An 11,654-nucleotide genomic window follows, 5' to 3' on the forward strand; every position below is an offset into this window, starting at 1 on the left:
CTGGAACCGTCTGGCTCGCCTCAACGACTGCTAGGAAGGGCAAGCACAATTGTTGTAACTGGTGGCCATGGTTGCCGGGACGATGACGGGATGCAGCAACCTACAATGACGACTGCTAGGACTGACTGGCACAATTGCTATAACCGACGGCCAAAGTTGGGATACTACGGATGGGATGAGTGTAACTCTGTGCATTCGATATATGGTTTACATGGTTCGATTAAATAGGTTTTCCGATTTTTGCGAACCAACTTGTGGTTATATGGTTAGAAGGACAATGGTATCCTCAACCCACCAGGGTTCAAGTCCTGGTGCTCGCATTATTCCTGAATTTATTTCAGGATTTCCGCGCGATGCACTTTCAGTGGGAGGAGACGTTCCAGTCGACGACGAGGCGCCTACGGTGACTTTGTAAATCTCAAGATGATATGCCGGCTCAATCTCCCGGAGGTGCTTATAGGGATAGAGTGTGTGTGCGTTCATATGTTTGAGTGTGTGCGCGTATGTATAAGCGCTTGCGTCTGTACTGTGTTAAAAAAATAGGTTTTCCGATTTTTACGGTATTAATATTTCGGTTATTAGAATTTGGTTATATCATGGACCAAGTACAGTAAGTAGCCGATCGAGCCTCACATCGTGTCAGGTAGACACCCGCTGCAAAGTGCCAACTCTGTTCCTTCCGGCCCTCCCAGGCCCAACAGGCCCTAAACTAAACCCTCGCCTCCTTCCGCGCCCGGCCGCCGCACCGGAGCCCCTTCCCCGCGGGAGATGTCGCTCTCCAAGCCGCTCGCCGCGCGCCGCCTCGTGCCGGCGCTCTTCCCGCTCGCCCACGCCGACGCCGCCTCGGCCGCGGCCTCCCGCCGCGCCCGCCGCCGGGGCGCCTTCGCCGCGACGCCCCCGGCCCCGCCGTCCTCCCCGAGCTCCGTGCGCCTCGCGGAGCCGCTCCCCTCGCTCGCCCCCTCCCGCCTCGCGCTCCACAACCGCGTCCTCGCCCTCCTCTCCCCCACCGCCGCCGACCTCGACGAGGCCGCGCTGCTCACCCGCCACGCGCTCCACTCCAACTGCCGCCCCTCCTCCTTCACCTGCGTCGCCGTCCTCGCCGCGCTCCTCCGCGCGCGCCGCCTCGACGACTTCTTCGCGCTCCACCGCTTCGCCCTCCAGGCCGCCGTCCCGCCCACCGCCGCCACCCACGCGCTCTACCTCTCCGCCCTCGCCGCGCGCCGCCTCCCCGACGCCGCGCTCCTCCACCTCCGCCTCATCGCCCGCCCCGGATCCCCCGTGCCACCCTCCCCGACCGCCTACCGGGTCGTCGTCAGGTGCCTCGTGGCGGACCACGGCCGCCTCGCGGACGCCGTCGCGCTCAAGGACGAGATGCTCGCCTCCGGGTTCGTCGGGCCCGATCCCCATGTCTACAGCCTCCTCATGGCTGGGTTTGTGGAGGCCGGGGATGGGGCCAAAGCAGTGGAGCTGCACCAAGAACTGCAGGACAAGCTTGGCGGCGAGCCGGTCCTCGATGGCATCGTGTACGGGAGCCTCATGAAGGCCTACTTCCTTATGGGAATGGAGGAGAAGGCCATGGAGTGCTGCAAAGAGCTGCTCGCTCCGGAATCGGAGGTGAGGTTCGGGACCGAGAGCTATACTCAGGTGCTCGATGCGCTTGGGAAGAATGAAAGGTTAGAGGATGCACTCAACCTGTTCGACAGAATGCTTGGGGAGCATGACCCTCCATTGAGGATTACAGTTGATGTCAGAAGCTTCAGCGTGATGGTGGATGCCTACTGTGCTGCCGGAAGGTTTGAGGATGCGATTGCGGTGTTCCGGAGGATGGCAGAGTATAAGGTGGCACCGGATGTAGCAGCATACAACAATCTGATTCGGCATCTCGGGCTTAATCGGCTGGCAGATGAGGCAGAGGTGCTCCACAAGGAGATGGGCGAGCATGGTCTTGTTGCAGATGAGGAGACATGTGTGCTGCTCATGGAGGCGCGCTTTAAGGCTGATCGCATCGACGATGGTATCAGCTACTTCAACAGAATGGCTGAGCTGGAGTTGAAGCCTGATGCATCGCATTATCATAGGATCGTCGACGGCTTGGTTGGTTTAAGCTTGCTCGACAAGGCTCATGAGTACTTCGATCAGATGAGGGAGAAGGAAATTCACCCAAGCACTGCAACCTACGAGACACTGCTAAAGGCGTATGTTGGCGTTGGCGCGACGCGGTTGGATGATGCAGCCAAAGTAGCGAAGTGTATCCTTTTGGATGAGAATGTGGTTTTCAGCGATGAGATGAGGGAGCTTCTTGAAGGCGCGCTCCGTGGAGAGGGCAGGGAAGATGACATAGCAAAGCTGTATGAAGACGTGGAGAGGGAGAAGGCCGAAGCAGTTCTGCGGGCGGAAGAAGAGAAGGCGAGGGCAGAGGCACTTGCCAGGGAAGAGAGGGCGGCGAGGAGGGCAGAGGCCGCTGCCAAGGATGAGGCTGCAGCAAAAGCTAGTGCTGCTGCCATTGAGGCTATCATTGGCCATAGAAGGAAAACTGAAGGTGAGACAGCAGAACCTGCATCTACTCCAAACGCTCTCGACGGCGGGCTTCTCAGCAGGCTTGGCCTTAGTTCACCTGGAGAAGGTGCGCCTCAAGACACTCCAATAATTAGTACCGAAACAAAAGGAGATGGGCAGGAGCAATTTTGATGGCCATGAGCCTTCTTGTCCTGCATTTTTCTGAGCACTAAAATCACAGGCTGGCCTGCATTTTTCGTATCGATTCTAGGAGCATCAATCTGTATGAACTCTGATGGCTACAAAGGTTTTTAGCTTTCGACCGCATCTCCGGTTGAGACCTTGTGTAACTGTGATTGATGCATAGCTATAGAGCGATAACAATGAGATCTTGATGATTTGTCATGGATAGTATATTTTTCCTATTTGTTCAGTATAATGAAATTGTAAACCAGTTGTATTTCCGGTTGGAACTGCAACACGAACTACAGACGAGAGCAGAATGTGAGACTCAGCCATACTACTATCTGAAATCGTGTTGTACTTCATCCTGTGAAAATGTTTGCCTTACACAGGATCAATATAATCCACGTGTATATTGACGAGAAACAATCAAATGTATGATAAAACCATAGCTTAGCTGCTGAAAAAGCTACCAGAAGGCACAGCCGGCAAATGATACTGCATTTTGGCCTCTGAATCAGCCCAGGCACCCTGATATTGTTTTGGTAAACATATAGTTCTAGGGTTCCATCGTCTCGGAAAATCTTGGCTCCGCAGCCTAGACGGGTCGGTGTCCCTACTGATTCTTCATCAACAAGAACAGCAATTATCTTCTCTTTCCCCTCTCCTGCGTCATCGGGGATCTGCAAGTGTAAGGGCCAAATTGACGTCAGTCTCGGTTACCCACAGTCTCATGGCATGCCGAAAATAAAGTACAAACCACCTCAAACATTGCTTCTGTCAAAATGCCCTCCATTATAGATCGTAGGCCTCTCGCCCCAGTTTCCCTCACAGCTGCTTTCTTTGCTATTAGCCTCAAAGCGTTTTCAGTAATATGCAATTTTACCTTGTCGAGGAAAAAAAATGAACAAACACATTTCTTGTTATAAATCATCAAAGAAGGAATTCTTTAGTTGAAATTTCTGACACGAACAAATCACAGACTAACATCATTCATCTTGAACAACTTCTTGTGTTGCTTGCCTATTGCGTTCTTGGGCTCTCTGAGAACCTGAAAAGATAAATTAGCTAGGTTTTCAAGTTGTTGACAAAATGCACAGCTATGCAGAATATAGTAGACTGGACTACAAAGCAAACCTTCTGGAAGCAATGATTATAATAGAGATGATCCCAAATAAAATAGTCAGGAAGGAAACAAAAATGCGCAAAATGTTTGCTACCTGAACCAGTTGATCTTCAGTGAGATGAGTCAAGCCAACTATTATTGGCAACCTCCCAATAAATTCTGGTGTCAGGCCATAGGCAATCAGATCATCATTCTCGATCTAAATAAGGAGTTATCAAATATTATCTTTTGTATCAATGTGGGCATTAATAACAACTAAAACGTGTCACAAAACCGGTAACTAAGCTTACCTCTTCAAGCAACCTTGATTGTTCAAGAGCATTCGTCAAAGCATAGTCCCCCAATTCATGACGTATTGGTGTTCCGAAACCAAAAGGACAGCGGTGAAGTCTTGCATAGCACACAGATACTTTCAGACATGACATGGAGGTTATATATAAAAGAAGAGTAGGATAGTTCCAAAAGGTAGAGATCTGAATAACCTTTCTGAGATAATCTTTCCCAAGTCAGAGAAGGCACCTCCACAAATGAAGAGTATGTTTGTTGTATCAACCTGCAAAACAAATTAAACATATCCCCAACTCGTCATTGTAATGCAAGGTACTGATTACATTTTTGTAGTAAATTTAGTTCGTACTGCCAACTGCCTGAAACAAAAAGAATAGCAGCCATCTATGAGGTTCAGTTAACGACATGTCACTCATGCAAGCAACAACCACATATTGAAGATTATGACTATCAAAGTCATAGCACCATTCAATAGTTTGGAGCTTTTGGTGCTAAACTGTCGAAATACGGCTACTGAGCTAGGTAGTAGGCACTAGGCAACATAAAGGTATTAGTAGCCTGTAAAAATTCTCAAAAACAATTACCTCGACACAACCATGAGACAGGCCATTTTGACTTCTTTTCCTTGGCACACTGATCACCTAAGAACACAAAAATGGAATCGTTCTTGTTTAGAAACGAACAAATCGAATACGGTGAGGGACAGAGAATAGGACCACTTAGATCGAAATAGCATTCACAGAAATGTTCTAACATAGTAGACTCACATAAAGATGTGAGTCTGGAGTCTATCCACTAGGGAAACTAGAAATCTTTTTGTAGTTTATGAAACCATGCACTCTTCTAAAGAGCATACAACTACAAACATAACATAGCCACTTACCGTTCCTTCAAACATCTTTAAGAGTGCTTGCTGGACACCCTCTCCAGAGACATCCCTCCGCTCCTCCTGGCAACCGACCTGAATGTACCAATGTATCATATTAGCGTACATGTAACGCGCTCCAGTATATATCACGGTAGTGGTAATAATGATCAGAAATGCTTTACAACAACCTTCTTTGCGAGCTTATCAACTTCATCAATGTAGATGATGCCACGCTCTGCAGCTTCGACATTGAAGTCAGCAGCCTAAGAGGCAGAACACATCAGAATCCAACATGTTAGTTGTCAGTGTGATCTAGTGCATATTAAAAGGGACAGTTCCTGTGGGGACCCAACGAATCACCAAGGACAGAAAGTAGTATTGAAGTCAGCAGCCTAAGAGGCAGAACACATCAGAATCCAACATGTTAGTTGTCAGTGTGATCTAGTGCATAAGGGACAGTTCCTTTGGGGACCCAACGAATCACCAAGGACAGAAAGTAGTTGGTTATAACAGAATTGCTGAAATGCACCGACGCTCTGTTTTAACACAATGGTAGTAGTATAAAACTAGTGGCACCACATAGCTAAACGCGGAGTGAACAAACAGTCAGAGCAGATTCATAGTCTGATAAGTACCACTAGAAGTTTGTAGACGATTGATTCCACATCTTCCCCGTAGTACCCAGCCTGAAAGAGCAGTCTATTTGTAGCATCAGAAAGAAGAAAGAAGCACTAAAATCAGCTTCCTGATTCTTCTTGCCACGATAAGCATGAAGGACCAATGCATCAAACAGAGCTTTCTGGTGGCATGCGACACAAGCCATGATTACCTGTGTAATTGCTGTTGCATCAGCAATCACGAAGGGCACATACGCAAAGCGAGCGAGCGTTTTTGCCAGGAGTGTCTTACCTGATCCAATTGCATCACATTAGCAAGCAAACAACATGACATTGGAACATCCAAGTGGTAAAACACATGCACTTTCTAAAGCACCTGATCCAGTTGGCCCAAGCAGAAGGATGTTACTCTTTTCGAGCTCAGTATCATCATCGGCCGCCGAGGCTTGCGATGAGCTAGGGTTGAAGGTTGATGACCACCACAACCACAAATGAAACTCTCAGTCAGAACCTATCGGAGGGCTCACTGTACACGAAGCACCAACAAATTCAGCCGCCGGATGGGAGGAATCTAACCTGTTGGTGGAGGGCTCGCTGTATATCCTCTTGTAGTGGTTGTGCACGGCGACGCAGAGCACCTGCACAGCCAACCCCCCTGCTGAATCCGTTCATGGCTTGCACTACTAGAATTCTGCTCTGTTCTAGCAGAAAACTGTGCACAAAACTAGCACAATCCTGCTAATTCTGCAGTAAACTGTGCACAAAACGGGACGGTCTCTGAGGTTAACCTTTTTGGCCTTGTCTTGGCCGACGACGTACTGGTCCAGGCCCCGGCGGATCTCCTTGGGCGTGGGGAACCGCGGCGGCGGCGGCGGCTTGGACTGCGCCGCGGAGTAGCAGGAGGGCGCACGCGAGGCCACGGGGGGCGCCCGCGCGGTGGCGCAGGCGCAGGCGCGGGTGGAGAGGAGGCGGCGCGCGGCCGCGTACATGAGGACACGGTCGCCGGAGCAGCCGCCGTCGATCGGCTACCTATGCTCGGCTCTTCCTCGGTTTTTAGTGGGGGAGGGAGAGGGGAGGTCGCGGTGGCTTTGGGGCTTTACTCGTGCGCAACGAGTTACACTATGCAATTAGACTTGCCCGTCATCGACCGGTGATCATCCGGCAAACCGTGCCGCAGCCGCCGCCCGGCGGCGGGAGAGCAGCAGGGAGAGCGCCGGTGTGTGGCCGAGCAGCTACTCCGGCAGCAGCTTTGCACCGGCGTTACAACTGTCGACCAATCACCGGTATGAACTGGTGACATGGTTATGCAATCGCTTTGATTAAGATTTACAAACTCAGCGTGACAAAAGAACACATATATCAACTCAATTTAGATGCTGGAGCAATGAAATGGGGAGATCATTGCCTTGATTTTGGTATGCAAGCAAGGCAAACATCACAGATAAATTCATCCATCCAGGATTCATTCAACCAAGTGAAATGGGGAGATCATTATTATACTACCTCATCACCAAGTCAAATTCATTTCATCATTTCTTCTGGAAGAGCCTAATTTGCCCTGACTTTAGCAAGCAAGCAAGGCAGACATCACAGTCACAGACATTTCATCTGTCCAGGCTTCAATCATTCAACTAAGCGTGCGACAAATTATTAGACCTCATCGCCGAGTCGAATTCACCGAGCCGGGTGTACTTTTTTCACCAGCATCAAGAATAGTATTTTTTTTTTCAGAAAACCAAAACTTCGCACGCGCATCACGAGAAACTGATTGGCTAACAGAGTCTTCAGCTCTTAATCGACGACGATCGCGTGAAGGTACTCGTGGAAGGAAGGCGCTCAGACGCTGTAGCCCGTTAAGGTGAAACCCCGGCCAGCGATCTCGCCGACGCAGAACCACCCGTAGAGCTCAAGGCCGAACAGAGCGATGATGCCCGCGTGCTCCACGTTCAGATCTTTCCTGTTTTTCCACAGCTGCTTCACTTGGTCCGCCTCCTTCCAGAAGGCCTCATAGCGGCCGGGGAGGCTGCAGGAGACATGCATGTGTCAGTGCTACAGATACAGTGAATAGTCAAGCTGCGGCCAATGAAGTACAGCATTTCGATATGAAACTATGACAGGTAAGTGTGATGAGTAGCTAGCTTTTAAAGACAGTCTTATGGTTGGAACTATAGAAGGGCAATATGCAGGTATTCAGTTCTAGGGCATGGTTCAGGAAATTGCATATGTAGATTTAGGTTGATGACTTGATGTATTCACCAAAACTTCTGCAAAGTACAACTATTCAAGAAGTCATAATGACAGTACCCCCTCATATATAGACCAATATACCATAGTATCAAAACAAAAAACCCTTACGAAAGGTATAACTAGAGCACATTCTATTACGCTATGAAATCCAAACAGAAGTTTATAGTAACCTTCCCAAAGGAGAAATGAAGAAATAACTATTAACAAACTTACTGAAAATCAGAAAAGGAGCTTTTTGACATGATGAAGTTAGTTAAATCAAGCAGAAATCCTAATTTCATCTTAAATTGACATGAACTAGAAACACATGAACATATAAAAAACAGCAATTTATGTATTATTACATCTTCGTTTACAGAGAACTTAGAAAAACTCTCAGCCAACACTTGGTGTTCCAATCTAAGGACTTACGGTCAGAACAAGACCAATTGGGAATGAGCCAGTGCCCCGCGATGGAATTAGAGTTACACACTAACAATCTGTGCAGCAATCTGAACCATCCATTAATAAAACATGGCTCATCATTTTCATTCTTGTAAATAGGATAGCATCGCGACATTTCAGAAATACAGTTTCATAGTTTCTTCAATCAGAACACTTCTAGTAATGCACTAGTATTACTAGTTTATATCTAGAATCCACGAATCAAACAAAGAGGCAACCTAAATTAGGTTCTATGAATAGCCGGCAATTTATCTATTGGTGTTCCATTTCTTGCAGATAAGATAAGATCACCGCATCACCCCATTTTCATAACATTGTTTCATAGTTTGCTCAATCATAACACTTGCATAATGTAGTATTACCGCATTTCATTCATCAAGCAGCCACAAGTCAACAAAGATGCAATGCGATATAAATTAGGTTTTACCAAACAAGATATGTTAACAGTATGACCTAGGACACTGTCTATCTGACAAGTCACGCCAAGAACAGCAGTTCCAATCACGAACAAAACGATAGGTTTGACAGATGGCATCAGCGACTGCATCGATCGAGATCATGCACATCGAGGACCGCGCAATCGATCCGCCACCGGGCACGCCCAGACAAGGACCGCGGGGAGGTATAGAGAGGGAGATGGGGAATGGACCTGGCGATGCGGGTGTAGAAGAGCTGCTTGGAGAGCTCCTGGCACTTCTCGACGGTGGGCGGCTGCACGACGAACTGCTTGTTCTTCTCCATGAGGGTCTTGTGGTAGGCGCACCCGTTCCTGGCCACGAACCGCGTCGCCTCGCAGGCCTTGGCCTGCAGCTGCGCCAGCTTGGACCCCAGCGCCGCCATGGACGGATCTGCTGCGACGCGACGGCTCCTGGGAGAGGGAGAGCCGCGGGAATGCGGCGAGGTGAGATCGCGGGAGGGGATCCGGGATCGGGCGGATGTGGGGAGGGGCGCTTACCTTGGGGGATCGGAGGGAGATCGGCGGCGGCGGCGGGGGTGTGCCTGCTGCGCGTGTGGTTCTTTCTTTGGGAAGGGGACGGCTTTTGGGAGGGCAGGAGGGGAGGGGAGGTTGGAGAGGGCTTTTCTTTTTTCCTCGGCTTGGAGAAGAGGTCAATGCTGCTGGTTCAGTTGGGCCGAATGGCTCATGCCGGGTTTGCTTCAAGATTTGCAAACTTTTAATACCCCTTCGTTCTAGACATATTCAATTTTATCCATTTCTCTAGATACATTCATTTTTATACATTTTTTCGAGAGTTAATTGCACTATTGGTACATAAACTTGCGGCGCGGGTACAATCTCATAAAAAACTTACAAAATGACTCAAATTAGCCCCTAAACTTGCTTTACGGGAACAAACTGATACAAATTAGTTAAAACCTGCCGCGTCGGCTCTAGAAACTTCGCCCACGTCCAGGTTAATTTACAGGAACCCCCGCTATATGATGTAAATAGATCCCCGAGTAGCCTAGCCAGCCTCTCTGTTCGCCATGCACCAGCCAAATCCCTAGCCGTTCTTCTCTGTTCTTCCCGCAAATTCACACTCGACCGAGGCAGCCTTCCTCTCAAGCCAAATCCCTAACCCTTGATAGTAGCAATGACCGCAACAAGGACAGGAGAAGGTGGCTTGCCATGACACGACGTCCTCGTTAGCGGATATTCAGCCCCTCCTCGTGGGCGCATGGCCCATGGGCGGTGGCGGTGGCAATGTCGGTCCCGGCGGCGGCCTGGGTGACGGTTGTACTGAAGAATGGTGGGTGACATCTGAGCTTCATTTCGACTCAAAAAAAAGTGCGGGGGTGCTTTTCTATTCGTAATTTCTCGTGTCCTACAATATGTGACTTTGAGCAGAACTCAACATTTTTTGCGGAGTCAAATGCAAACGGTCACTGAGTATGATTTTGATGGGTTTATTCCACCATTTGAGGTTTGCCCTGACTTTTGTGACATTGAGAAGGAGAATTGTGGGCATTTTCGTAGCCCTGTTCTTAGAGTGTGTACAGAAGGATTCGGGCGTAGGTTTCTAGCCTGTTCGTCTGAGGTATGTAAATAGTGGTAGTGAAAAGATTTAAACGACACATGTTTTAGGGCATCTTCAGCCGTTGGCCCCCCAGGAGGGGCAAACAATCGCCCCCTGGGGGCGCACCACGCTAAACCGCGCACTGGGGGCGTGATGCCCCCCAGTCGCGGCCCCCCACAGGTTTTTAAAAAAGTCAAATACGGCGCAAACACGACTCAAATTTAACGCAAACATCGGCGGGTTCGTTCAAATTTAAACATACTTTACAAAAAAAGGGAAAAACTACCGTGGGCTACCCCGCCGTCTCCCTCGCCGCCCGCCTCGCCGCCCGCCCACGCAGTTCTATATGCCGAGGAGGCGGTAGAACCGCGTGTAGTCACCGCCGCCGTCGTCGTCGTCGTCGTCGCCCCCGTCGACGCCTCCGCCGCCCCTGCTGCATCCCTCCCCCGGTTGGCGCGGCGGGTTGGACGGTCCAGGGGCGTCGTCGTCGTCGTCGCTGAGGACCACGACGCCGTGCTCGTCCTCGCGCCCACGCTTGCGGGCGGCGATCTCCTCCAGGGCCCGGCGCTGCCGGACCATCTCGTCGCGGAGGTAGTCGTCCCGCGCCCACCGCAGGGCGTCCTCGTCGGAGAAGCCGCGCTGGGCTATCTCCTCGTACTCCACGGGGAGGCCGGGCTCCGGCTTGGGCTCGACGAGGACGAAGCGGCCGGTAGGGGAGGCGTTGTCGCTGATGCGGACGCCGGAGCTGCGGGTGCGCGCGCTGACAGGCGCGCCCTGGGGCTCCGGCTTGACGGGGCGGAGGTGGAGGCAGGGGGAGCCGCCGGACGAGGAGGAGGACCCCCCGGTCTCCATGCGCCTCGGGGTCCAGGAGCTTCCTCGGCGACGTGTGAAGGACGGGGGGGCGGGGTACTCGAGGCGCGGCGTGTTGCCGCCCTCGATGTACTCGAGGACGGCCTCCAACGTGCGCCCGGGCACGCCCTACCACCGACGCCGGCCGACGGCGTTGAGCCTGCCGGAGGGCTCGACGCCATTGGTGGCCTCGAGCTGCTCGGCGTGACGGCGGCGGAAGTAGGGCTCCCAGAGCGAGCTGTCGGGGACGTAACGTGGCCCCTCCCTCGCCGCACGCGGCAGGGACGAGCGGATGCGTGCGATCTCCGCACGCCGCACTGCGCCGGTGGGTATCGGGGGCACCGGCACGCCGCCGGCGCTGATCCTCCATGCCCCGGGTACCCGCATGTCCGGCGGGACCGGGTACTCGGCCTCGAAAAGGAGGCGAGCCTCGCTCTCGTGAAGATGGCGGCGGCCGAAGCCGTTCGCCGCCGCGCCGTCGCCTGGGAAGCGCTCGGCCATGGGTGCTGGAGACGGCGAGA

At 51.4% G+C, this 11,654-nt stretch overlaps 3 protein-coding genes across 4 annotated transcripts; 1 reads left to right on the forward strand and 2 right to left on the reverse strand.

The window, feature by feature from the left end:
* Positions 1-768: 768 nt before the first annotated feature.
* LOC119288128 (pentatricopeptide repeat-containing protein At3g49240, mitochondrial-like) lies at positions 769-2,996 on the forward strand. Its single transcript, XM_037567755.1, has one exon. The coding sequence runs from the start codon at positions 769-771 to the stop codon at positions 2,686-2,688; it is 1,920 nt and encodes a 639-aa protein (XP_037423652.1). The 3' UTR covers positions 2,689-2,996.
* Positions 2,991-6,731, reverse strand: LOC119288137 (CLP protease regulatory subunit CLPX1, mitochondrial-like). Of its 2 annotated transcripts, XM_037567765.1 has the most exons (14): positions 6,367-6,683; positions 6,155-6,216; positions 5,955-6,034; positions 5,791-5,870; positions 5,597-5,647; positions 5,150-5,224; positions 4,977-5,054; positions 4,678-4,734; positions 4,288-4,358; positions 4,096-4,195; positions 3,900-4,004; positions 3,668-3,730; positions 3,443-3,565; positions 2,991-3,362 (listed from the first exon to the last, which is right to left on the reverse strand). In XM_037567765.1, exons 1-14 carry the CDS (start codon positions 6,565-6,567, stop codon positions 3,042-3,044), a joined length of 1,467 nt encoding a protein of 488 aa, XP_037423662.1. In that variant the 5' UTR covers positions 6,568-6,683; the 3' UTR covers positions 2,991-3,041. The 2 variants fall into 2 exon arrangements, 1 of the variants encoding a protein (XP_037423662.1); XR_005141121.1 differs by lacking the exon at positions 2,991-3,362 and having other exon boundaries at positions 3,489-3,565; positions 3,900-3,964; positions 6,367-6,731.
* A 308-nt stretch (positions 6,732-7,039) lies between these two features.
* LOC119288158 lies at positions 7,040-9,354 on the reverse strand. The gene is made up of 3 exons (XM_037567787.1): positions 9,225-9,354; positions 8,919-9,137; positions 7,040-7,601 (listed from the first exon to the last, which is right to left on the reverse strand). The coding sequence occupies exons 2-3, from the start codon at positions 9,107-9,109 to the stop codon at positions 7,415-7,417; spliced, it is 378 nt and encodes a 125-aa protein (XP_037423684.1). The 5' UTR covers positions 9,110-9,137; positions 9,225-9,354; the 3' UTR covers positions 7,040-7,414.
* Positions 9,355-11,654: the final 2,300 nt, after the last annotated feature.

The sequence above is a fragment of the Triticum dicoccoides genome, chromosome 1A, assembly GCF_002162155.2.
Source record: "Triticum dicoccoides isolate Atlit2015 ecotype Zavitan chromosome 1A, WEW_v2.0, whole genome shotgun sequence".
In the NCBI taxonomy this organism is placed as follows: domain Eukaryota; kingdom Viridiplantae; phylum Streptophyta; class Magnoliopsida; order Poales; family Poaceae; genus Triticum; species Triticum dicoccoides.

What these genes read in the sequence shown, in the direction of transcription:
- LOC119288137 (XM_037567765.1), bottom strand. Translation starts at nt 6,567, where the DNA reads ATGTACGCGGCCGCGCGCCGCCTCCTCTCCACCCGCGCCTGCGCCTGC. An exon ending in TTGATAAGCTCGCAAAGAAG is followed by an intron (nt 5,055 to 5,149) that starts GTTGTTGTAAAG and finishes TGGTACATTCAG; the next exon opens with GTCGGTTGCCAGGAGGAGCG. An exon ending in TGACAGAAGCAATGTTTGAG is followed by an intron (nt 3,363 to 3,442) that starts GTGGTTTGTACT and finishes TTACACTTGCAG; the next exon opens with ATCCCCGATGACGCAGGAGA.
- LOC119288158 (XM_037567787.1), bottom strand. Translation starts at nt 9,109, where the DNA reads ATGGCGGCGCTGGGGTCCAAGCTGGCGCAGCTGCAGGCCAAGGCCTGC. An exon ending in TTCTACACCCGCATCGCCAG is followed by an intron (nt 7,602 to 8,918) that starts GTCCATTCCCCA and finishes TGTCTCCTGCAG; the next exon opens with CCTCCCCGGCCGCTATGAGG.
- LOC119288128 (XM_037567755.1), top strand. Translation starts at nt 769, where the DNA reads ATGTCGCTCTCCAAGCCGCTCGCCGCGCGCCGCCTCGTGCCGGCGCTC.